Raw genomic sequence first — 26296 nt, 5'->3', positions numbered from 1 at the left:
GTGAGCGGCTTTGTATTTCAGATGCACAGGGAAAGCAGACACCCTGCCCGCACTGACCTGCACGGCCGCGCAGAAGCAAGCAACCCACACGCTCCCACCCGGACAGCCCAGGGGGCCGATTTACCTGCGGCCCTGTCCAACACCGTCCCCCCTGTGCGGCGGCTGGGGAGCTGCTGTGCACAAAACCTTCTCTGCTCACCACCACCGAGGGAAGGATAACTGGATGGGAATTCTAATCATATATTATATTACCGTGTCATATTAGACTAATAAAATCCTAATATGATACAGGAATGGGGAGCATATCATAACTCCTCTGTGGCTAATACAATGCATGCAATAAATCACTCCCAGAGCTTATCCTTAACAATTGTATCAGTGCTTTCTGTGTCATGCTGATAACTCAGTCCCTCCAATCTAATGGTTCACTTTTCTTCACAGTCCATATGGCAGTGACATTAAAGCTAATGAAATAAAATAAAATTTGCCAATCTTTGAAGAATTCCATTCTTTAAAAAAAGATGTATTTTATTAACACAAACTGGAAACATCTTCAGTTACTTGGAGTTATTTTTATCACATTGGAAATACATGGCACAGATATTAGCATCAGCATCGTACATCCGACTCTTGCTTAGTCTTTGCAAAAGACATCCATACAGGGTAACAGAGTCATTCGGCCTAGCGCACTTCACGCCCAGTTCACCCTTCAGCAGAGCTGCCCCTGTTTAACCAGTTCCGAGGACTTTGCCTGGCCAGAAGGCCTCAGCTTCCCTGACTCTTCCCTTCCTGCACCAAGGATCCTTCATCACATCCAAGGCCAGATACACGTCACCAGGAGCTCGGTGTCTGAATGCCGGGAGGAGGTCATCCATCGCCTGCTTTGCCTCTGCCACAGGAGGGCCTTGGCTCGCAATTGCTCACGCTGAGTGCGAGAGCTCTGCAGGGGCTGCTCCTGCAGCCCTGCCCACCACAGCCCTGGGGATGCTGGCCGGAGCGCCGTGTGCCGCGGGCATTTGCATGGGTGTTGTGTCCTCCTGTGGGGCACCTCGGCCCCCAGCTGCTCCTCGCTGCGGTGGCCGTGCCACAGCCCCCGGCCCAGCCCTGGTGTGGAGCGGCTCAGATGGGGCTGGGTTTGGAGATGGGCATGGGGGCTGATACAGCCGCACAGAGGGGAGCACAGGGATGGGACCAGGGGTCTCCCCGTGTGCCTGGCACAGCTCCGTGAGGTACAGCACAACGATGACAGCAGGCACACCTTCATCACAACGGCGCTGGAGTTCCTGGGAGCCACTGCAAATCCCCGGCTGGTCCCACTGTGCTCCGAGGGGTCCGGGCTGGCACGGTGCGGCAGGTGGAAGGATGGCCATGGGCATGGGGACGGTGGGCTATGCTCCTCCACCACCACTGCGCGCTGGTGGCATGGGGCTCCGGCGGGTCCGCTGGCAGTGACGCTCACATGTGCTGATAGCTCAAAACCTGGATGTGGGAATTTGGGTTGCGCCACCGAAGAGTCCCATGGGCAGGAGGGAAGGGGGTCTCCTCCCTCCACCAAGATGCTGTGGAGGGCACGTGGAGTGGTGACAGAGGTCCCGCGGGGTGAGCCGGCCGGGCTGCACGCAGGAGGGGTCCTTACTCCAGCGGCTGCTGCTTGGAGAGGCTCGGACGGCCCTTCCAAGCATAGCTACCGGGTGAAACACAATACCATCAACAGCACTGATCTTAACACTGGTGCTTGCAGTAAACCTTTCTGATGTGTGATCAAGCCTCAAGGACAAGATGTTTATTATTTGCCATGTAACCACGTGGCTGTTCTCCAATGTAAGGAAAGGCCAAATTGCACTTGTAATTCAAAGGGACCCAAAGCCTTAATGCTGTAAAGAAGCACGCTAATGATGCCCAGCGGGCGCAGGGCATGCAAGTGCGGCCCAAAGGTTGTTGATGGCCTTCCTATGAACCTCCTCAGTGCATGACAGGTCCTTGCCTGTGGCCAGCAGAGATGTGATCAAGATGAGGGACGTCTGTGTGTTCATTATGCTGCCTACGCCTCCACTGACACACTTTACATTTAAAATACTGTTTCCATTGAGCTGGAGCATAAACACAGAGCGTGTGGACTTAGAGAACTCCAATAGCAAATGCAAAGCATTCTGTTCTTTGTTGTCTGTGCACAGAAGTCTTCAGAAGTCCACAGTCCCTGCCTGCCCCAACTCTTGTAACTGGCAGTGAAGGCTTTGCAACGCGTGTTTATTTATTTACTTATTTATTTAAATGCATCATCGGTACTGAAAGAAGCAAAGTTCAATTCTAAAACTGATCGAGAAGTTGTGTCTGCTCGACAAACAAAAGCAGAAGCAATAATTGGTGCTCAAGGGCATGTGGGATACGGAGGGAGGTGAGTGTGGCTGTAGTACTGGGGGTGGGAGCAGGTGAACAAAAGTACTTTACAAAATAACCTGATACAAGAACTGTTGATAAGAAAAGCTGACCCACAAGCTAATTGAATCATGCAAATAATCATTTAGCCACCAAAACAACACCTAAAGGCTTGAGCAGCTGACTGGAAAGGCAACGTGATGAGCAGGCAACTCCTGTGGAGCATCGCCCGGGCTGCCTCACGCAGGCTGGCAGCAGTGACAGCTAGCCCTCCTCCTGCCTAGCTGCACTAACCGAAGGAGTAAGTAGTTATATTTATCAAAGACCATTTGCTGCAAGTGATTAACGTTAATTTGATTTCCTGTGAGTCAATTTCCTTGAGATATGGTAAATAGGCTATTACCTGTTATTGACCTTTACTTTATTAAAAAGATTTAAAATTAGCATTTATATATATATGTCCTTCCAAAAAAGTTTTTTTAATAAAGAAAAATATTTTTATAATCAAATTATACTTGCTAGCTGAGGTTGTAGTTTCAAAGTTAATGTTAAATAAAAATGGTGATTAAGAGTGAATATGATGATGGGTTTTAAATTTATCTAAAGAACTGACCCTTTCCTTAGCCTCCACTTGGATTTTTGCTCCTAAGCAGAGCAGCGTGGAAATGGAGGCTAGGGATGGGGAGAACCTGGGGTTATGAAGCCTTTGCCCAGCAGGCTCTTGCTCGCTGTCAGAACACGCTCCACCCAGAATGCCAAATCTCCTCTGGGCGAGAGGGCACAACTAGCTACTGGTATTTAAAGAAATGCTTAGCTCCTGCTTTACGGCAGCTTGTACACTTGCTAGCTTACTTTAGCTTCTAGGTCTGACTTAAACTGAGCAGGAAGAAATTGCATCAACATTTGATCATGAAAGCAAAAAGTTTATTCATGTTTGAAACTACATATAACTACCACGAGGAAGACTTTTCAATCCAGGGTGTAATCCAGTTAGAAAGTAACACGAAACGTTTTAATACATTAGAATCACTGCCACAAATTATTTTCATGACTCAATCAGTTTCAGAATCGCATACAATACAAAAGAGAGAAAGAAAGGGCGCCCTGTTACACAGGGTGGAATATACAGTACTGAATACTGAAGTCTGTATGCATTACAATTAGTTGTATTTTTTGCGTGGATTAGTAACAAGATGAAGAACATTCAAAATGTTTCTCAGTATTTACAACAGTTTTACTGTTTTGTGTTAAACCTAAGACCCAATGTTTCCACTTTAGCTTTTTTAAAAGTTGCAAATGCAACCCTGATTCTTTTAAAAGATTACAATGTACATTACATTTCATGAGGGAAACAAAGAGTTAATTACAAGATGCAAAAAGATAAGAAAGAGACAAACTACAGCGTGAGTATCGTTCAGAGGTAGTAAGTGAGCACTCTAAGCTACAGAACATGTTGAAAGTCTATTGGTTTGTATGAGTTCGCATGAGGTAATAAAGCTGTGTTTTGATTGGTGAGATGTATAAATACTCTTTTGCTACACTATATACAACACTCCATATAATGGTGCTTTTTTTTCTTTTGCTTTTTTTCCTTTTTTTTTTTTAATTTGCTTTGTTGCCAAGAAGAAGTAACAAATCTTGGCAATCATGTGCAGCACCTAGCTCGTACTGTAAAACCCCAGATCTTGGCTTTCACAGAAATAAGCAGCAAGTATCTTCATCTCTTAAGAACAATCTACGTCCATTGTTGAAATACAGAGAGTAGACTCCCGGTGTTTTTAGCAAGAAAAGATGCTCCTGGTATCCAATCTAATTTATAAAACAATAGATCACAACAAAAATGTGATGAATATGATTCTTAAACACAACCGTTGTTAACTGAAATGACCGAACAGTTCTTTTTATTCCAACTCTATAAGAGATATGAAAAGATTAAACACAATCAAAGTCTGTAATTCATTTAGACTTTCCATGGAAATATGCAAGAAGTTAAATTTAGGTGAGGTGTTTCTTTGTGTTTGCTCTTGCTATTGAGGTTAAACTTGTACTGTTCTTTTACCCTTAAGGCCAAGTAATTGGCAACTGTTAGACGAATATTGTTAAAACTGTTGATAATAAATTATGATAAAATAGTTACAGGGCTATAAACAATGCTAAATCTTGGCCTAATTGGATAAAGTGCTTTTTAACATTGTGTGTTTTAAGTATAAATACAAATGATTATGATACCTTTAAAAAACAGATTTACCAAGTTTTCTAATAAGACAAGGTTTTACAGTAAAGCTGTAGGTGGTTGGCTACAAAAAAATTCTTTCCTTTTTCTCCTGTGACTCTGAATGCGCTAATCAAGGCATCTCAGCTCAGGGAAAAAGTGTTGCTAGGAGATTAGTTAGAGGTATCAGAGTGCACACTTCCCGGCCCTTCTGTAGGGGAAGTCACAGAAGATGGAGTAGTTGCGTCCTGCCAGCCTCCATTAGCCTGAAAAGGGAAAAACAATTCAATTGATACATTTGTGCATATTAAATATATCATACGCAGAAAGTAACGGACTGGCAAGACCAGGGTTGGGGAGGACATGCTCTGGGAAAGAGATTTTCTTAAACTCCCTCTGGCTGCAGAATTTGTGAGGAGAAAAAACAAACACGTTACTTGCACACAAGATGCTGAAAAATAGGCTTCGTGGATAAAGCAGATCCTTCGATGAGAAAGCAAGTTAAGAAACCAGAAATCTTTTAGCCAGATGTTAGCTGCAATTATGACTTTGGGATTCTGTAAGGACCATCCCTGCTTTAATGAAGAACATCCCTTTAGCTGACACTTCAAGTTATTTTTTCCCTGAGAAAATGGTTCTGGGGCAATCGGTATTTAACCCGATCGCCTCTCGCTTCCCAAAGTTTGAAATTGCCTTTCTCTACCTGGCAGAGCCATCTGCAGAGCGAGCTGCACCTGGTGAATTTGGGTCCCTCTAGATACGATCTGCCAGCAGAGAAAGGCAAAAACGCCAGGCAGGCAGGGACTGCTCCGATCGGTTTCCCAATTATCTGCGAGTGCAGCCTGTATTTCGGACGTCGCTCTGTGCCCCCGCACGCCGCCGGCCCTTACCGCATTAGACCTGCATCAGCAATAGCAGTGCTCAGAAACAAATTTGCCTTATGTCTCGGCCCATAGAGGCAATTGCTGAAATCAATGTCTGATCAAATTTCTGCTGTGGCAGACAGCTTGTCGCTACATATTTTTGTGTCAGTCAAGAGGAGGGAGGCGCGGGGCTCGTGAGTGGGGGGAGGCTGAGTGGAAGTGACGGGGCGGCCGCCCGCGCCCCCCCGGCGCCCCGCAGCCTTTGCAGGGATGCTTCCCCGCACAGCCCTGCGCTGCCAAAGGTTACCCGATGCTAACGCTCGCGGTGCGCTTCGCTGCCGAACCCGCTGGGACAGCCGGGGCCCGGGGCTGAGCTGGGCACTGCGCGCCCGCGCCTCGGCACCGCCGCCAGCCTTCCGTCACCTAGCACGGGGAAAGCACATGCTCGGTGGCTCCAGCAGGACGAGCAAGAAGCCCCGATAATTGTCTCCTCTGCAGATGGAAAACAGCAAGCAGAGACGCCCTTACCATGACAAATCGCAAGGTTTGTCTTCTCCTAAGTAAAATTAACGGCAATGCCGACCTGCAGTCGCAGTAACGCTGAAACCTTACCACACAGTTTAAAATACTCAGCTGTTCAGACACAGACTGAGAACGTACAACCCCCTGCCCTGCATGCAGAGGTACCACTGCTTTTTTTTTATTATTATTATTTTTTAAAGATATGAAAATCTACTTAGAGAAAGAAAAACTCTTGTGCAGATATGAGTCTAAAGATATTCCATCTGAAGTAAACATCATTCCTCTTTTATCCAAATTTATAAACAACAAATGTACAATATTTTTACTCAGCTTGGCAGCTGGAGGAGAGGTTGTCAGCAAGCATTCTTTTTTTCAAATAAATTAATCCTTACTCTGGTGGTTTGAGATTATGCACTGTATTATACAACAGCGCCTTATCAGGCCTCATCAGTGAAGATGGAATTCATGTCTGTAAAATGCTGCAGGCAATCACAGTTTCATATTTTATCATGTTGATAAGGATATCGCAAATTCTCTGAAGCATTTCAAAACACTTAAATGAAAAAGGAGAAATGCAACTAAAAGGCTTTTTATATGGTTTGTTGTGGGTTATTATGAGTTATTTATAAACCCAAAAAGAAAGATTTGACATTTCAAATGTAAAAGATTTGAGTATTTAATGGTACTTTTTTCCCTTTACAATTGAACATCTTCAATCACATTTTAAATCATTAATATTTACTCTCATGGCAAGTGAGAGTAAAACCCTAAAACAGGGAAAACCTCCCGTTCTCCATGGCTGCAGTATTTCACAGCAGGCCTCTCCGTTTTTCCACAGCTACCCTGTGCTGCAGGTCCCAACACTGCCGGCTCCCATGCCCTGACCTGCAGCAGTCAGGAAGCACAGGAGCAGCCTCTGGGCTGGAGAGGTGTTCTCTGGTCAGTGAATTCTCTATGGTATTTTTAAAGTCTGTGAATATGAAGGAAAACAAATGAAAGCCACCTCTTAAGCAAACATGAAACATTAGAAAAATAAAATTAAAAAAAATTGAAGCATTCATTGTTGAAGTGGTAAATGAGAAGAGGATGTTGAAAATGAAGGATGAAAACAATTTGCAGTGGAGCCTTCATCACAGAGGCTGCTGCCCTGGGTGGTATTTTATCCCAGACTTCCATACAGATAGAGGAACAGACCCCAGCCTTTATTTATCCTGGCGCCTGCGTGCACCAGCTGTGGTTCTGCAAGGTTCTGAGCACTGTCAGATCCCATCGGCTACAGAGAGCGGTCGGACATTTAGCACCCATCACAATCGAGCCTATAATCCCCCAATTTACTAGCATCTGTTTGCCAGACTTACTACTCTCTTTCTGTTTTGTGTAACAAGGCCACAAGTACTTCTCAAACAGGAAAAATGTGCACCCTTGAAATGACTAAAAGTATATCAAAAGAACAGTCTTGATGTCTGATCGCAGGCAATAACAAATACAAGTACAGTTATCTGACCATCTCTGTGCAAAAGAACAAGAGCCTTCTTTCCAAGGCCATTACTTTTAACTCATAGGGCTGAAAAATATGGAAATTCAAATTGCTTATAGTGATAGCGGTAGGAATTTTCTCTCTTCCTGCATTATCAAGAGTCATAGCTATATCAAGGGCTATTTTGTAGTTCATCCCCAAAGATGCAATACTAAAAAGAAGTTACTGCAAGAGTAATTAATACCTGTATTAATGACTGCATTTACCTGACACCATGCTTATGGTTCTCCAAACTATTGTTCCCCTGGGTACTCACATTTAAATTATGTGGACTGTACAGTGAATTTCCTCCCAAGCCATCATTGTATCCTCCCGTCTGATTGATAACATGACGCAGGGTATCCACCTTAAAGTAAGAGGAAACAAAATTCATCATTCTAAATCTATTAAAACATCATCACTTACAATAGGCAACATTTTGAATTATGTGAGCCAAAAAGGTTTAGCATCTTCTATGAAAGACAAATTTATCAGTCAAGAATGACTGGCAGAATTTCAACAAATCCTTGCAATGTTAAAGCCCATACATCTTTGCTTCTCACACCAGCCAAACAATAACTTCCTCACAGCAGGGCATCCTGTAGGTCCTTCTTAAGTGTCTGCAGCAAAGTGCTGTGCATATTTATATGTTTGTATGTGCTTGCATGTATAGGAAGCGATTATGGCATATATGCTGCATATAAAATATGGAGCTAGCCCTGTCTGAAAGGACTGGAAAAGTGACTGAGAATGACTTGTATTTTAATAGCTCAGTTAGACGTGTTCTGACATTCAAATAAATAAATAAATAAAGCTTTGTCCGATAAATGAAACAAAGATGTTAAGGGGAAAAAAATAAAAAGAAAAAAGAAAAAAAAAAGAAAAAAAGGAAAAAAAAAAGAAAATTCACTGGATTTACAGTGTCCATGGAAATCAGATGCACCCAATCCCATTCCATGAGCTCAAGCCAGAGCCGAATGCATTCACAAAGCTTCAAGTTTCAATCAGAAAAAAATCACTCTTTCCTTCATATTTGTGAAATTCAATGCTGGGGTAAGAATAGGTCACATTCAGAAATATGCAGCCTCCACTCTGCAGCGAGGCACAGACCATTTAATAGAGCCAGAGTAAGGTGGAATTTTTAGCCCAAACCCTACCCTGCTAGAAAGGCCCTACTTTGGGGCATTTCTCCTACCTGTGACTGCACATTGGCTCCGACTTGGGACCCCTGGTAAGAATCCCCATTCAGACTCTGCATGTTCATGAACATGTCCCCAGAATTTGGGAGGTTAAAAGAACCAGAAGAACCTGGAAAGGAAAGAGTTAGGTAGCTGAATAACAGAGAGCTACAAATATATAACCCCAAAGACCTCAGGGCAGGGGAAGGAGAAGAAGAAAGGAAACAAGAAGGAAAGGTAGTGCACAACAGAGAAAAAGCTCCTGACCCCGCAGGAGGGGAGCTGGGGGCCAGCGGGACACCCATGCCGCACGGGGACTTGTGCTGCTTCTCCCCGTCGCACTGGCTGGCACACAGCCGGAGCACGCGGGAAGTCAGGGAAACCCAGCAGAACCCGTGGCCAGCCGTCCCCGCTGGAAGAGCAACTTGCAGAAAAACAAGCTTTAATGTCGAGCGCTTTCCTCTCGTGGATCGCTTCATCTCGAGATGCTATCACTAAACACTCTGAGAAAAACTCATTTTGAATCTGTGTTTAATGTCTCCTTCAAAAGGAAATGGCTGGTAATTTCTAATTAGTTGATTTATTACCATCAGAGGAGGAACTTTTTTTTTTTTTTTTTAAACTTTCCTTTGATTAAAGTTTTTTTTTTTCCCATGGATCTTTATACCCTTTAAAAGTTGTCTACGACTAAGTTGTGGCAAAGCTGCACTGTAAATAGTGTCAAACACATCTGTGCTCTGTGGAAACCTTTGCCTCTGGAGCCCCCGAAGTGACTTCTTCTTTAGACACTCCCTCTATAATTTAATGCTTAGATTTGCAAAATGTCAGCAAAGCGCTAGCGAGACAGTTTTTAAATACTGTAAAAGAACATGCGATACAGCGACTCTAAAATAAAAGTTGTGTCCTTAGATTTCTATATATAATATACACTCCTTTCTAAGCAAGCCAGAGTTTACATTCTAATTAGTGCATGCTAAAATATTCCTCTATTTTGTTCTTATCTTGACAATAAATTTAACAGTTCTACAAAAACAGACTTGGAGCTCTGCCTCACTTTATTTTGTGTTATTTTCATAGAATGAGAAATGCTTAAAATATCTACAGAAACAAAGAAGCTGCCAGAAGTCTGAGTGAGGCAGACACCGCCGCTGTGAGAACCACGCGGGCCCAGCTCTTCACCAGCGTGCAGTGCCCAGCCCTTTCTGCACCCCAGCCCGGGGGCACATGGACCTGGTACTGCTCCCGCGGCCAGGGCTGCCGGGGGGCTGTGGAGTCCTCAGCCCGACCGAACTCACTGCAGGATGCTCTAACGCACGTGCCAGGTACGTACCAGAGTTTGGTGTGGTGGGGGAGTTTGTCTGGTTGTTCTGGACGGCCGCGGCCACGGCATGTGCTGCGGTCACAGCCGTCTTTGCCGCGTAAAGGTTGGCTTCTTCCTGGAACTTCCCGATGTTCTTCTTGTACCTGATTCTCTTATTTCCAAACCAGTTGGACACCTACGGTGGGGAGAGGTGGGGCAGAGTGAAGGACACAAAGCATTTGACCTGACAAAGCACGATTCCTTTGAAATGCTGTGTTTGGTGCAGCAAACACACGCACTCAAGCACCCAGCCTGTAACTGCTGGGCACCCCAATTAACAAAGCAATAATCAAGGATCAGTTAAATATTAGTACGGACGTGAATATGATATGGCTCTGCTTGTCCATTGGCAAACTGATTCCCAAGGGGTGACGACACATATCGTGGAGTTTGATGTAGCAGCACAGCACTGTCTCCCATTCATATCAGCCACTTGTCAGTGAAATCGGTGCAAGACCCCAAAGGTGCTGAAGGGGGACCAAGGCGCCCGCCGGCTGAGCGAGGGAGCGGGCAGTGAGTGCAATTGTTCTTTATTTTGGGGCCAGAACAACCTTGGCAGCCTGCACTTACAGTCATGTTTGGTCGGCTGAAAACGAAAGGAATAATATAAATCAATAATGTCTGAAAAATCTCTTTCTCGTCCCCCTTTGAAGATGCTGTACTGAAGCCAAGGTGGCTTGTGGGGCCCTGGCCATTAGCCCATGCAAAGGTCATGGCTGGAGCAGTTCAGAGAAGTTCCTGCAATGGTTTCTCAGCAGCTTTGTTTAACTTCAGCCACTGCAAAGGTAAATCAGAGCCAATGTTGCAAAGGTGGCAGCCAGTGCTGTCCAGACAAAAAAAAAAAAAGCATCCATAACAAAACAGAGGTAGAGGGGAGGGGACTGGTGACAACACAAGCAGTAATTAGCCATGGCCTGCAGCAAGGGACCAAAACACCTAAAAGGGACAGCAAACGTGGCCCACAGTGACACCCAGCTGGCGTCCTGCACCCCCTGAGTGCCCCCCAACCACCGCAGCTCTGCGGCACCTCTTAAAGCTCAGTGGTACGTCACAGCACCCAGCAAGGCCCCCGATACAGCAGACTGACTCGGCTGTATTTTAGGCAGCTATAGCTTTTGTTTTAATGCAATTAACGGAAAGCCTCTAGCTTTTAACTGTAATACAAGAGATGTATCTTATACATTCTGTTCCCTAGATAATACTCCACTGTATTCTATATATTGCACTTAATATTACCTTGTCAGTCAGAGAAGCAATAATGCATTAATGAAACCTAGCAAATAATTATTGTGGACAATCAGATTATGCTTTATTAACAGTTTCATAATTGAGAAATCTCTGTACATCAACTGTATTGTCCACGGATGTGTGCGAGACCCCTCTGTTTATGCACACTGCTGGACCAATCAAACAACAGCCATCACTAATAAAGGTTTATTTAATTCTCACAGTAAAATTTTAATATCACCAGCAGCCTGGGGAAGCCTCAACGAGTGGATTTGCTTGACATCAGATCGTTTCCATTCTGCTAGTCCCAATACTTCTTAATCTTTAATATCAAGGCAATTAAAATTAATGGCCACTCATCCAGAGCCACTGTGGGCAGTGTTTCCTTGACATCAATTGTTTGATGGGATTACCTAGAGGTTAAACTAACAAGCAAGGTTTAATTGGAAGCAATGAGAGGAGCAGCAATCGTACGTTATGTTTAACCCGCATACCACATCTAAATGAATATCCAGAAATGTTAAACTATTTCTGGGATTAAAGCACGCACTCGGCACGCGGGCATAGCACGGCAGCTGGGGCTGCTGCGGCTCCCCCTGTGACTGCAGCATCCCCCGGGTATGGATGTCACCGCTCAGGTACCCTTCGCCTTCCTGCCAAAGGACCCGCTGCTCCTGCGACATGCACAGCAGAGCACCCACGGCCAGCGTGCGCAGCGGGACGTGGCCGGGCCCGGGGCCAGCACACAGCTAGAGCGGAGGGCAGGATCTGGGCTGGGTGAGCCACGTCCCTGCGGAGCCCTGCTGGCTCCCTGTACCCCCTGCCCCTGTGGCTGGCACCGCAGCAGCCCCGGGCACGGCTCAGGCTGGGTCACCTGCGAGGGCAGCAGTGGGAGCTGGGGCAGCCGCGGCACCCTGGCTGCTCGCCCTGCCTCATGCTCACCCAAAACATGAAAGATGTCTCCATCATGAGCTGCTTCACAACACATTTTTCATTAAAACAAACTCTCTACACATTAAAAAAAAAAAAAAACATTCCTCCTCCTGATCATTGAAAGCCAATTAATTAATTGGGCTTAATTGCATATTACATTTCAAACAATGCAGTTGCACTTATTTATCATGTTAATTGTAATGTAAAGTAAAAAGACAATAAATTATTACTTGAATTGTCAAGATGCCTAACGTGGGATTTAGGATGGGACAGGCCTGCCTCGTGTCTCTGCAGTGGCTGATTTCATGGGATAAATCAGTCCCCGTTCTGCAAAAGAACCAGCTCACACGAGAGCATCACTGTTGATATTTGTGAACTAAATACTTATGGATCACAGAAATTTTTCCATTGTGTTTTCAAGGGTTTGTAGCACTGTCTGTGTTCTGCACCTAATCAAATGACACAAAATAGAAAAAATGAAATAAGCATAGTACAATTACGGTACATGTTCTAAAGCTAACAATTTTACCTCTAGAAACCATTTAAGCTTGCATCTTTTTTTTTTTCTTGCTTCCCAATGAAGTCAAGGGTAAGAGCCTATAAATCTGTAGCTCTCCCTGTCAATGTGCTTACAAAAACAAACTCAGGAGAAGCAGGGCCGGGAGGGCTGTTGGAACCCAGCTTTTACATTTATTAAAAAAATATAAATATATTCTCTTGTCAAGCACATTCTTATTTTGTTTGAAGCAGTGAAAAATTTTATTGCTGTAATCCAGTGACATGCTTTCAGCAATGACTGTGCCCTTTCTACAGCCCATATGATAGACTGATAGTTGTTCATGACACCCTGAAAGAGACTCATCTGCAAACGTATAAAACATCAGCCTCGCAGCCATGGTGGGGAGAGAACAGATGATACAGTTTATCTCCGGTGAACACGTGCTGATCGGGTAGTTCTAAATTACAGCCAACGATGTTCTGTTAAGGACTTTTTTCCCCAGAATTACCTTTTTCCGTACTCTTAAAAATGAAATTGTATGAGGTGTTCATCTTAATAAACAGTTTGTCTTTATGCTTTTCTTGAAAAACCTTCTCTACATATAATTTTAAACACGGATATCAAAACTAAAACCATCTATCTCCCATCTGTAACTAAATGATTCTGGGAGACAATTTTTTTGTAGCTCAATAAAGTGCCTTGGCAGCAAGATTTCCAGTCAGCTGCTCAATCTGGGGGGAGGATGACCCAAAATACCCACTAATTAAGTGTTTGAGGGAGAAAATGTTCTGCCATGAATCTGCCCCTAGCATTTCCAAGACACTGACAGTACAAGAAAGAAATACCCTGGATCATTGTTAGGAGAGGCTACACGGAAAGCCCAGCTCAGCCAGAAAAAGGACAAAGCCTCTTCATCAAACATGAACTGAAACCTCCAGGAGTCTGGAAAGCCATCCATTAACTCTTCCCACCCCCACCCCATTTCCCAGCTCTCTGCATCTCCAGGGCCTTTGTGGCCAGGGAGGTAGCTCAGGCATGGTGCCAGGCAAGGCAGTGTCTAAGGGACTCCCAGTCAAAGCTGGAATGCATACACTTAGAGATTTTTCATAAAAGCCCTGTGCAAGGTGTAGCTCAGCCACTCGCTTGGATGCCATTGCTTATCCCAGGCGATGCTACTCCTGCCAGTATTTCAAATGACCGCTCAATTTACCCCTGATTTCTGGATTACATCCTCTGACTTTTGCTGCCAAGCACTAGTGCAGCATGCACTGTGCTATTTTACAGTGCATGCTCAGAGCTTTTCTGCTAGACAGCCTCAAAAATATATACATTTTTTGGTACAAAGGAAGACAACTTCAGCCCAGTTCAACCTAGTAAATATCAACTAATCCTGCAGTCCTGCCATATGGCCTTTGGAAATGCCTTTGAAAATCAAAGAATAGGATAGCCATAGTATTCACATTTTCTAGCTGTGACAGCAGATCTATCAGGAACTCAAGCAACCAACCGATCGGAAGCACTCCCTCTCTCGCATGCGTGCTCCTCTCATATTAGATGATACATTGCCCAGTTTTCTGGCTTCCCCATCATCTGGAGCATTTATACAACTTTTGCCACACTGAAGCTCCCACCACAGCCCCTAATCTGCATCTCCTGCAGCTAATGCCAGGGCTCTGTGGTTAATGCTGCCCTTGCTCCTAGGTTGGTAAATGTCACTCTTCAGAGCCCAGGATGGTACAGAGCGCTACAGAAGAGGCAACGCAGCCACTCCCATCACTCACACAGCCTTCCTAACAGATTCAAGAAACAACTAATTCACACTCGTATCAAATGTTAAAGAGACAAACCTATATTCATGCCACAGGCTGACTGCTGCTGCTACATTTTTGGACCATCTGCCTGCCTTTTATTTCATTCTATAATATATACACTAAATCTTATCAAACAACCAATTAAAAAATGAAATCATATCTATTAGCACCAGAAGCAATCAATTATGGATTCTCAAGTGTTTCATCCCATGATCTTCAGCTTCTTCAGCCTTGTAATGCTCTAGCTTTTTATCTGCAAACTCTCCAGGATCACTAACTCTTCCTCTGCCAGGCACAGCTATCTGTCCCCTAGCTGGGCACAAAATCTCTCTTCAGCGAGTCTACTGTGCTCTCCACCATGGTGTTTTTCCCGGTTACACTTTGTCAGTGGAGCTGAAGGACTTTGGGGATCTCCAACTTGGCATCAATGGTGTTGGCCCTCCCAACTCTGCAGCAAGGTGCCTTAGCTCTTGTGGAAGGATTTTCCAAACACCATTTACTGGAGGAATTTCAATAAGTTATCTTGTGCCAAGAAGACAGAAACCAGCAACAAGACACAGGGCTGTGCACCAGGCTGCCCAGGTACTCTACAGCTGTTTGGCTGGCTCCAGGCATCCACGAGAGCCGCAGTGATACCTGCGGGCTGGGAGAGATGCCCAGCAGCCACTGCAGCTGCCCCTGTATCTGCTGGGGCTGCAGTCACTCGCAGGATCTGGCAGTGACAAAGGAGCAATGTGAGAGAGAGTTTGGCACTGATGTCCCCAGAGGAGACCCCACTGTGCCGCACCAAGGAGGGCAGCTCAGATACTGTGCCCTGTCCGCGCAGCAGGCTCACTGGAGCAACATTTGCTTCCTTCTCACTGTGAGCATTATCCAAGAAAACCAGAAGTCCTGCTTGTCACCACAGTCAGTGGTAAGTGGACTGTGAAAAACTGCCCCAGCCTCCTCCTCTTACCTGCACCTGGCACACGTGCTTCCCACCCACCAGGAGCACGGGACATGCTGCAAGCTGCGGAGCAAGCAAGGTACACACACGACTCCACCAGCTTCTTTCACGGCATAGGATGGCTTTGTGCCTGGGTTTGTACTTCTGATGGCACTTCCAAAGTTAATTAAGATCAGATTTGGGGGATCTGGGTGGCCTGTCTCACAGGAGATTTCATTTGGAAGTCTTCAATAGAAGTGCCTGAATTTTTCATGGATTCAATGGAGACCTATAAAGTAAATCTCAACTCAGGTCTTAATTATAAAGCTAAAGGTTGCATTGCTAATAATGCCAATACTGAAGCCTGCAATCATTAATAGTTAACACACTCGCCGCAGGCATTGTTCCTCTAAAGGACCTGAAATATTGATAAGCAGAGCTCGCAGAGCTGGGAGGAGATGGCATGCCAGCCCCACAACAGGACAGCTGGAGAACACGGACACTGCTGGTGAACTTTTCTGCTACCCAAATGCAAACTTCCCCTCACAGTGCAAATGTACGAGCCAGATCTGGTGTGGGATTATTTTGGCCTCCTATCAAACATACAGGCCACAAGAAATGAATAATATTATTTTGTTTTTTAAGCTGGTGAAGGAAACAGTGAAAGAACACTTGATGTAGCAGCATCATCAGCCTGAACACCACTGTGAGGAACCACTCTGGAGCTGTACATGTATTTTGGCCTACACACAAACAGCCTCAGACAATGAAAGCATGCCCTTCTCATTAAGGGGATACTATTTTTCTTGTATTAACTTTACAGTAACATCTGTTATATATGATAAAATGAAGTCAATCTTCATCATCCATTTTTGCTACAAAGAAACCACTCACATCACTTCAGTAATATTGAGAGGCTGCATTCCTGCCTGGCTTGGAGAAATGACTTCAACTAATCAAAGAAATTCTGATCTATAGAGATAGATTATGTTTGTCAATAAACTGGCTTTCCCCAAAATAATGTTAAGTTGTAACGAATCTGTAACAGATGATAAGGCTCAGCTAGGAGTAGCTCTGACTGTACGGAGAAGTCTGACGTAGAATAGGATGCTAACGTTACCTCCTTCTTATTCCTACTTTCCTCATTGCACACACACTCGCTTACCCCAGAACAACCCCAGCTGCCCACAGTCACGCTGCATTCCCTGCAGAGCTCAGCCATGCCCCCTTTCCCTGCTGAAATTCACATCCATTCCTGGTCAATAATGTAAAGTCAAAGGGACTAGGAAGGAGCATGGGGCAGGGACCTTCTGTATATCACAGCTCCCTGTCGAAGCCCATGCTGAGCCAGGCAGAGGGCAGCTTTGCCAAGGTAGAGGTGGAGGAAGGAGGCTGCACTCCCACCTGCTGCCTACCTGCGATACTGTGATGCTGCATTTCTTTGCCAGCTCTTCTTTGGCTTCTTCACTGGGGTAAGGGTTACTGAGGTGGGAGTAAAAATACTCATTCAAGATTTCTGTGGCTTGTTTACTGAAGTTGCGCCTTTTCCGCCTGAAAAGAGACAAGAAAACCACAGCTGTTCCAGACGTGCAGAGTTCCAGCTGGGCCGTGGGGTGGGAGCAGCCCCCATTGCCCACCCGCAGCATGCGGCCACCTCGGCACCTGCCTGGCCCTGCGGGCTCCATGCCAAGGGCTGCAGCACCCATCTGTGGGGTCCAGCCGTGGCAGGGTCCAGGCGCTGCCTCCAACCTCACCCAGCTTCCACAGAGGCCTTCACCCCGACGGTGCACAGATGCCACCCGCCTGCAGCAGGCTGGAACCAGCAGCAGCAAGAGTCAGGGAAGAGATGAGCTGAGGAAGGGCATGGAGCCACCAGCGCCCACGTGGACCCAGCCTCAGCCTCCCAGGGCACATCGCCCTCTGCACTGCTAAACCTCCCTTTGCTGATAACAGTGTGACCAAGCTCTTCCCCTTTACTGGCAGGTCAGCCAGGGCTCCTGCAAAGGGCTGTTGGGGTGAGCACAGGGGGCCCCCTTCATGCCACGTCCTTATCTAGCACTCACCGAGCTAATTGGCTTCCGTGGCAGCAGCTGCCAGGCCTCGGCAAGGCCAGGTCCAGCCATGCTTGCTCCTGCCGAGGGCCACGCGCAGGACACGGCACCGAGAGCCGCTGAGGCACTGCGAGGCGCAGCCCGCCTGCCCCAAGGATGCTGCAGCGCCGCAGGCACGCCTCGTGCCACCTCCCCTCCACACGGGCCACAGCAGCAGCACCTGCACAGCCACAGCTGGCTTCCTCCCAGCTGACATCGGCTGCTCGCCTCCCTGCAAGCATCCTCACGAAGGCACCGGTTAAACATTTCCTTCAGAGCTCCCTTCCCCTCCAGGCTGGTTGCAATCAAACTGCCGGCGCCTCAGGCCAGCAGGCAGCCGAGCGGCAATCCCCAGCGCTCTCTTCCAGGGGTATCACAATGCTGCTAACGACGCTGTATCCTAGAGCAGGCAGACTCTCCCTAGAGCTCCGTTTATCTCATTACTGTGCTTCCGCTCATTTTGCCTTATTTACCTTCCTCCTTTTTAAAGAAATCACTTTAAAATGTGCATCTGCAAGCTTTACCTTTTGCAGTTACTGGAGCTCTCCATAGACATTTCCTCCAACTGTTTGTAATTACCCTAATTTGCCACACCTGCCAGTGACCTCCTTGTTAATAAAATTATTTTGCTCTTGTTTAGCTCCTCACAGCTTTCAGGTGTGAAGCAGGAGCTAGCTGCTACAGGCAGGCTCTGCGTGGCGCCTGAGGCTCCTTCGCCCTCTGCTTGGGCTCTCCCTGTGCTGCCGGGCCCAGCCAGCTGCCAGCGCCCTGGGAAAGGGATGGTGCTGGGGGCTGACATCCCACCTTGTCGGGGCTACTCAGCAAATTTGGCTGTGTTTGCAAACCTCTTCTTAATCCATGATTGCCCATCTCCTCACAGCCCAGAAAGAGCAGTGTGCTCCAGCTGCTGCGGACAGCAGTGCTGAGCTCCAGCAGTTTTGCAAGGGACGCATGTGGTGGCTGTTGCTGGTTCAGGAGGTGCTGCCTCCTCCCTTACCCTAGCCGAGCGACAGCTTGTTGGGAGAAGGGCCAGCAAATCTGGCTTTTGGAAAGCATTGTCGCCTTTCTTACCTCAGGCACAGGCAGCTGCTAACCCAGTCAGCCTCAGCCTGTGGCAAGTCCCTTCCAGATAACTGGGCTCTTCGTTATGGGGCCAGTTATGGCCTTATGCTGTGAGACGTTGGTATCTGCAGCCATTTAAATAACTGCTGGGGTGACAAAACAGCTCTCTGCACAAACCCTATGCAACTCCTACATGAGCAGGGTAAACAAACAAGCACATGGTAAACAAACCTAATCTTTGCACTAAAATGTGTTCAAAAATGCTGATGTTTATGAAAGCTCTCTGAACAGCAGCCTGTCCTGCGTGCAGGCACAGCTCCCAGGAGGGCCAGGCTTCCACTGGGCTGCTGTGTCCCAGCAAGGGCATGGGGTACTCGTCTCTGCCTTACCTGGCATCAAGGAACCTTGACCTTAAAATCATGACCGCTTCACAAGTACTTTGTTTGAGCTGCATCTGGATGGAGCTGAATTTTCGATGAATGATGCCCACCATCCTTTCAATCTCCTTGGGAGAAATGGGACGTGTCCGACTCTGTTCTCTGAGAAGGTTCATCACATGTGTGGTAAATTCATTACATGCCTGCAAAGGAAGGAGAAGCTTAGAAATTGCTTTGTGTCTGGCACAGCTCCTCCTCACCCTTACCCCTTCCCAGCCATGGAAGCAAAGGGTGTCCGGCATCCCCAGCCAACCCGCAGCAGGGAGCTGGGGTCCTGATGGGTGCCTGTACGTGAATTCGGGCAGGAGAAGGATGTGAGCGGGGACCAGCGTGTGCTCAGCAGGTGAATGAGCACAAACTGCTGGCAATCAGCACTTGCAAGAGGTGGGCTGAACCCCAGACAAGCAGCACGTAAGAGTGTAACTCCCTGCAGCAGATTTGGGAAATGAAACCTGTCCGAGGTGCCTTGTGCAGTCCCCTTCCGCAGGTGGCGTCACAGCCAGGCCGTGCGGCAGCCTGGCCTTGCAGTGCTGCCGGGGCGGTGGGGAGGGCAGCATTAGGAGCCATCAATTACCGGGCCCAAAATATGCAGGCAAAAGGACACAATGATATAAACTTCTGCAGGCTGCATCATCAGCAGGCTTTGCCTGCTCCGAGCCTCTGCATGACCAAGTGGCTGTCACGCTGGCATCCCGGCTTACCCCCACGCAGGCTGCAAGCTGCCACAAGCTATGCTGATTTATGTCTCCTTTATCTCTTTCAAAAACAAAACCCGGGCCTGTTGTCCGCTCAGGAGAGCGGCGGCGCAGCCGCAGGGCTCCCTCCCCGGCACGGTGCTGGAGCGCGGCTGGGGCAGGGACCTGCCTGTCCCAGCGGCAGGAGGGGGCCGGTGCAGCGGGCTCACGGGCACGCAGCACCCGTCCCGCAAGCGCTCACCAGGCAGGGGTGAGCAGGGGCTGCGGGTCTCGGCAGGCACGCACGTTGGTTGCACGAGGAGCCAGCCCTCCTCACGCACTGCGGAGCTGGAATCGCTTCCAAATAAGGCCAAAGGATTTCGCTCTCGTGCATCTGACGGAACGGGCTGCGAGCACGATGCTCGGCAGTCTCTAAATCACGCTGGGGAAGCAGTACCAGTATCTCGTTCAGACCACATATGTTAAGTTTCTGTTTGATTCCAGCTCCCCTCTTTCTTCTAAAGCCAGGGTTGAAAATATCACTACGATTTGTCTTACAACTACGTTTTCAGTGATTTTCCTGTATTTCAACAGATTATGTGAGGGAAAGAGTTAAAAGTGAAAAGTTTATGCATCTAAAAACTCATAATTTCCTATAACATTTGCTGAACGTCTCACAACTTATTAAGTGAAGCCATCTATGAATGCAAATGCTGATTAGCAATTTGGCAATAGCCCAACATTCACAGAATTCACATAGCTTTTCTTTAAACCAGTAGTTCATACATGATTAATTAGAACATCTCATTTATGTAGTGTGCACTTTAGCTCATTACTCTAAGTAAAATTCGTTAAGTATTTACATTTAGATAATTAAAATCTGGGTACACCCTTAAGAAAGATGCATACACTTCAGGCAAAGTGATTTTTTTTTTCTTTACACTACTGAAAGTAAATTACAGGGTAATTTACATCCCCGCCGCACCGTGTGGAGGCAGCGTTCGGCCGAGGCGCGGAGCAGGGTGCCCCACGCGTGCCACTGCATGCGGCTGGCACCGGGCACTGCAGGCACTGCGGGTGCGACGGGCTCCTCCCGGCAGCTGCCCACCTGGGACTGCCCACCACAGTTTGAGCTTCAGGGTAAGGAATTTGACCTGCCTAATCCTCGTTTGTCATTTGCATAGTTTTCCTCCTTTCTGTTTTGACATTCCAGTCTCCCCAAATTGCCGCAGAGTGCCCATCCCTGCTGGCCGCCTCTCACCACGCAGTGAGACCTGTGCAGACCTGGGGAGTTCATTCCTAAAGTACTATTAAAATGGTAACTGTTACTTAAAAATAATTTTGGGTACTTCTGTTCTGTGAAAAATATTTCACCACAAATATGATACCAAAAATTGTATGTTTCAAAGCTAAAGTGAGTTTCTTAATTTCAGGAAGCAAAAATCTTTCCCTGAGTTTCCTTGAAATGCTTGATAATATTTAGTTTGGCTACATCTATTTAAAAGGCCTGCTTTTAATTTATTTTCCCCGGTATCTCCCATCTGTGGAGTTACTGCAGCCCAGCAGAGTGGAAGTAAGCTCAGAAGACACCAATGCTTTGTCTTGTTTTCTCTTGTTTATTTATAGCGTCCGAGCTACTTGATCCCTTTTTCAGTACTATTTTTCAGGCCTCTGCTTGGTGCCTGAGACATTATTAATAATGTCAGGTTATAAGTGATGGCCTTGTTAACCTGCTCAGAAACCTTGTAGGAGCGGAGGATGCTTCTGCTCGCCTTAATGCTTAATCAAGACTCCTCAGACAAATGCAAGGAACAGAGAGGAAATGGCCCAAAACAATCTCCAGCCGCACAGTGCCACAGTGCTCTGAGGGTTGGTGGTGTCTTCCGAAGAGCCACACTTCACCCCAGTTTGGGGTGAATCCAGAAGACATCTGTGAACTCAGAAAGCAGGTTCCCAGCTGCTCCGGGAGGCCTGGGACCCTTACAGTACTTTTGCCTACAGCAAAAAATGTATTTCAGTGTAATTATAGAAGATAGCTTTCAATATGTCATCTCTATTATAGTAGCTGTAAATTATGGAAAGAGCTGCCTGTGTACGACCATTTCTCCTGGCACACGGCAAGGGGAGAGTTGTGTGATGGCGTGACACACTTTCCATTTTCCTTTCTTTTTTTTTTCTCCGAGTGCATTCCCCTAACTGGCAACAAATGTCAGGATCAAACTCCGTCTGGAAAGCATCTTCAGAAAGACGCTTCAGCGTCTGCTGCCGGCTGCAGCGGGGCGGGAGGCGCGCGGGCGAGCGAGGCGAGGGCAGGAGCTGCCCCTCTCGGCAGCGGGGCTGCGCTGTGTGCCCCGACCCCGGCCCCTGCCCGCCTGCGGGAGGGCAGCCCTGCTTCGGGAACTCGCAGCCGCTGGAGGCAGGGATGCAGAGTCCCGGCTGCCTCTCAGCTGCTGAGACAGGCGCTGTTTTGAGACAAACTGGTAGGAGACAGTTTGCTGCAAGGCTGGGGAAATTATCATATTTCTGTAGAGCAGACATTGCTGGGTGTCAGGATCAACAGGGGGAAGCGTACATGTTTCAGAACAACTCCACCTCTCTCTCTTTCTCCTTGCAGCATCTGAGCATCCTCCAAAGTTTCCTGTGGTGTGGACGGATGGCTGTGACATTTCAGCTGAAACCTTTGTAAATGGAGCTACAGGGCTAAAAATGCTAGTGGTTCCCCCGCATCATTAAACTTGTTAGAGTCAAAGGACACTTGCCAGCAAACGGCTGTAAGCATCGACCTGCATTTGCTTTGGCCCCAGTTCTATCTCCAGCTTTTGTCCCTGTGCTTTGAAAAGACATGCTCCTGCTGGACAGTGCTCATTAATCTGGTGGCCATCCCCGGGTAGGCACTACAGGCGGCACGCTGGGGCACCACTGCGCCAGGAGAGCTCAAGGGTCCTCACAGGACGTTTGGTGTCCTTGCGGGAGGAGTGGAGGTCACTCGAAGGAGAAAACATTTGCACAAAGGCCCTGCACCCCTTGAACAGCAGGGAGAAGGAGGCAGCTACAGAGCAGGCAGAGCCACCGGCGCAGGGAGCGCGCCGCCCGAGCCACGTCCCGCTGGTGCCCGCAGCAGGAGGCCACGAGGACACCGCCCCGCGCCGCCCCCGCCACAGCACGGGCAGCTGCAGCACCACTGCCTCTCAGAGACCAGGCCTTTGTTTCCAATAGCATAAAAACACAGAGCCAAGCAGACAGGGACCTTTCAGAGGGTCTTCACCAGAAAAAAACAGGAAACTGAAAAGAAAGGCCCCACTGGCAAGGCAGCCCAGCCCTGCGCGGCAAAGCCGAGGGCAAGCGTGCCGCGGCACAGCGGGGAGGGAGCGCGGGCAGCGCGGTGCACGGTTCTCCGCCCTCGCGGCTTCAAGCGATTTCATCACTGCCTCCACATCTCTTTTGTGGTTTTGGTCTGTTCAGACCGATGCTTTGCCATGATGGTCTGGGGGCAAGTGCAGGACTTCCCCGCGCTCAGCTTGGGAAACCAGCAGCTGATGAGGTTTTGCTGAGCTGATTAGGCTCAGGGTTTGCGAGCTTTATTAGGACTCCTCTAGAAGAGGAAAACAAAGACACTGCTTGAGGCTTGCAAGGGCCGGAGGTCTCACACCATTCTTCCCTCCCCCTGTGCTCTGATGTTGATGTTCACTGAGAAACCAGAGAGGAGGCGAGCAGAGGGTCTCCCCGCCCCTGCGGGTGACTGGCTGTGCCCACAGCAGCAGCACCGCTGTGCCGAGCCGTGGCAGGCAGCACGCCTCGCGTCTCCCTGAGCCCCCCGGGCAGCGCACGTGACGGGTCGCTGAGACCCAGCGTCAAGCTTCTTACCACGGTGCTCTGCAGCGCACTCCTGATGCGGGCAGGGGCACTGAGGGCTGGCGCCAGCCCAGGAGGGTTTCACCAGGACCTCCCTGTCCCCTTCCCACTGGGGCAGCTCCCAAAGCCCAGCCCGGGTGCAGCCCCCCCAGCGCAGCCCCACGCCTCTGCCTCCTCGTGCCCGCTCACCACAGGCACCCACGTGGCCCCAGCCCACGTGCGCTCACGGTGTGTCCTGAGCGGGCTCCCGAGTGGCACTGAGTACCAGGAGCTCTCCGGTTCTGTCCCACCCAGGGCTGGCTCCAAAAGCAGGAGCACCAGCTCAGGTGTTTGTGTTGCTTTTATGCGGTTACAGACAACAGAAAACACTCAGGCATGCAAGACTTGTGCCCTGCGCCCAGTGAACACCAGCGTGTGGCCCCAGGGCGCGGGTGGGTGCCCAGCCCCTGCAGGGAGTGCGGGGTGGCAGGGGCGCGGGGCGTGCTGACGGGGCCCTGGGCGGCAGGTACTGGCGATAAGAAGTGCGAGAGCAGCAGCAGGTACACGTACAACTGAGAGGCTGATGTCTGACCTGTTCATATTTCTCCAGCTCTGTGTGATAGATTTGTCTGATCTGGGTCAATTTGGCTCTGTAATCTGAGTGTTCAATAGAGTTATCTGAAGACCCTCCAGAGGCTGCTGCGGCTGCAGCTGCTGCTGCCGATCCCCCACCTTTCTCCGGACCTGAGACTCCTTCTGCCAGAAGCATATTGTCTAGTCTCATTAGCTGGGGATCGGGAGGGTCTTCCTCCTGGGCTCCTCGGATGCTCAAACCTTGGGCAGAAAAGAGAGAACAAGAGAAAATACAGTCAGTATTTCTTGCATCTGCCAGGCTCTGCCCGCTCACATGAGGTGCCATGGCCCTGTGGCCCTGCAGGGTTGGACCTGCCCTGGCCATCCTCCACCCTGCCGTGCCCTGCAGCACCCAGGCAGCCCTGTCCTCCCAGGAAAGGCCGTGAAACTCGGGCAGACAAACTCTGTGGGCTCCCAGCCATCCCACAGAACCCCATCGGTTCCCATAAAGAGCAAGAATGTCTTCCTCCAGCTTTTAAAGGACCCTGCAGAATTTTTAAACACTTCATTGTAAGTATTAAAAGAATATTCACATGAGTACAGATGCACGTGCCTTCCGGTTGTTTTCCAAGACATATCTAAATCTACACAAGGCTGGCATTATCCCTATACATTATATCACTTTGATGCAAGACCACGTGGTAAAAGTAAGTGCATTATTTATTTGGAAATAATTGATTTGCTTCTCATTTCCTTCCAAATGGATCCAAGCACTACATTATTCTGAGACTTGCACCATTGGATTCTTCCTACAAGGTCCAGGCATTGGCCTTAAGTGCTGGGACAAAAAGCTGCCGCTCGCCCTGGAGCTACAGCAGACTCCAGGCAAAGCTCCCACTGGTACCAGGCACGTGGATGCAACCGTCCCTATGTGTGCCAGGAGTCTCTGGCTCCACACAGGTGCCCTGTGCTGAAATCTCATGTAGGGAAGGGGAACGGGCTGAGACAGAATCAAGGCGATGGCTCAGAAAGGACTGCCATGAGGAGCAACGGCAAGGAGGCAGCAGCAGGCGCAGGACTGGCCCAGGCACTGGGCACACACACCACGGGACTGAGCTGCCCCTCTCCGTGCAGGAATTTCGTTGCGATCATGATGCTGGGGTATTCAGTCTGGTTAAAATTGCTGGTGCTCTTGCACTCATTGTTGGGAACAATATTTTAAATCTAATTTCTATTTTAAATCCAGAATTTTCAAAGCGATGCTCAGTCAGCAATCTCTTCTGCATACTATAGATCAAGGCTGACAATTTGTAAGTTTAATCAGGGTATACGGGCACGGTGCCAAGCTGTTATCAACAATGCCGAAAACAAAGTTTAAAAATAATTACAGTCGTATAGAAATCACTAGAGCCGTGGCTTCTTGAATCAACATTTCCATTAAAGATGTAATGCAGCCATGTACATCCCAGCCCAATTAACCTCTTTACATCTGTGTAAGAGCAGGCACTGGCATGCTGGCTGCTGCAGGTCCCGGGGGTCTGCCGCTGCCCCCAGCACGCTCGCAGGGCACCTGTGCCCGTCTTTGCTGCTCGCAGCGGTGCAGGCTCCGAGCAGGCAGCGCCAGACGTGGCAGCAGCACCCGCAGCAGCCACACGCACAGCTGAGCACAGCGGTGCTGGTTTCTGTGCAGGACCAGCGGCCGCTCCCATACAGACTGCTCCATGATGTCCGAAATGCTCTGCACAATGTGCAGTGACCCCTGGCTGGCCAGCCTCCCTGACTCAAGAGAGCACAGCATTAACTTTGCTCTAAAATACACATTTTAAACCCGTCACCTTCATTTAAAACTATAATTCCATATAATTTCATGGGAATAATAAAAATGTCTCATCGTCGCTTTAACTTATTTCAGTTGCCCGTTTAGAGGTTCACGGGGTTAGAAAATAGAGTGCATCGCCACAGTGCGCCCCTGGGTGCACGCACCGGGACAGCCCGGCCACGGCCACGGCCAGCCGTGCTGCTGTGCATGCCTGCGGAGGGAGGGCGATGCCCAGCGCCGCGGCGCCGTGGTGGCCAGCCCGGGTCGGGAGCCCCTGGCCCCGGCTCCCATCAGGCAGGGCTGCACCAGCACCGCCCCGGCCCTTGCGCACCGCATTTCCCTGAGGCTTGCTGCGTTGCTCTTGCACAGCCAAGGCAAAAATCCAAGG

The 26296-nt window shown here is 48.5% G+C and overlaps 1 protein-coding gene across 9 annotated transcripts in view; it reads right to left on the bottom strand.

Annotated features, from left to right (window-relative positions):
• Window positions 1–3283: 3283 nt before the first annotated feature.
• Window positions 3284–26296, bottom strand: part of PBX3 (PBX homeobox 3) — a 113674-nt gene continuing 90661 nt past the window's right edge. For 6 of the 9 annotated variants that reach the window (XM_040531374.1, XM_040531377.1, XM_040531379.1 and 3 more), the window contains 7 exons: window positions 24109–24350; window positions 18964–19154; window positions 16838–16973; window positions 9998–10163; window positions 8685–8797; window positions 7767–7856; window positions 3284–4854 (listed from right to left, as the gene is read on the bottom strand). In XM_040531374.1, the coding sequence (XP_040387308.1) occupies window positions 4762–4854; window positions 7767–7856; window positions 8685–8797; window positions 9998–10163; window positions 16838–16973; window positions 18964–19154; window positions 24109–24350 (1031 nt within the window). In that variant the 3' untranslated portion in view covers window positions 3284–4761. Of the gene's footprint in view, window positions 4855–7766; window positions 7857–8684; window positions 8798–9997; window positions 10164–10189; window positions 10614–16837; window positions 16974–18963; window positions 19155–24108; window positions 24351–26296 lie in introns of those variants that run through there. The other 3 variants (XM_040531380.1, XM_040531382.1, XM_040531383.1) reach the window with 2 other exon arrangements.

Source organism: Cygnus olor, chromosome 19 (genome assembly GCF_009769625.2).
Source record: "Cygnus olor isolate bCygOlo1 chromosome 19, bCygOlo1.pri.v2, whole genome shotgun sequence".
In the NCBI taxonomy this organism is placed as follows: Eukaryota; Metazoa; Chordata; class Aves; order Anseriformes; family Anatidae; genus Cygnus; species Cygnus olor.
Note: the sequence above shows the minus strand (reverse complement) of the source record. Positions and strands in the feature narration are given on the sequence as shown.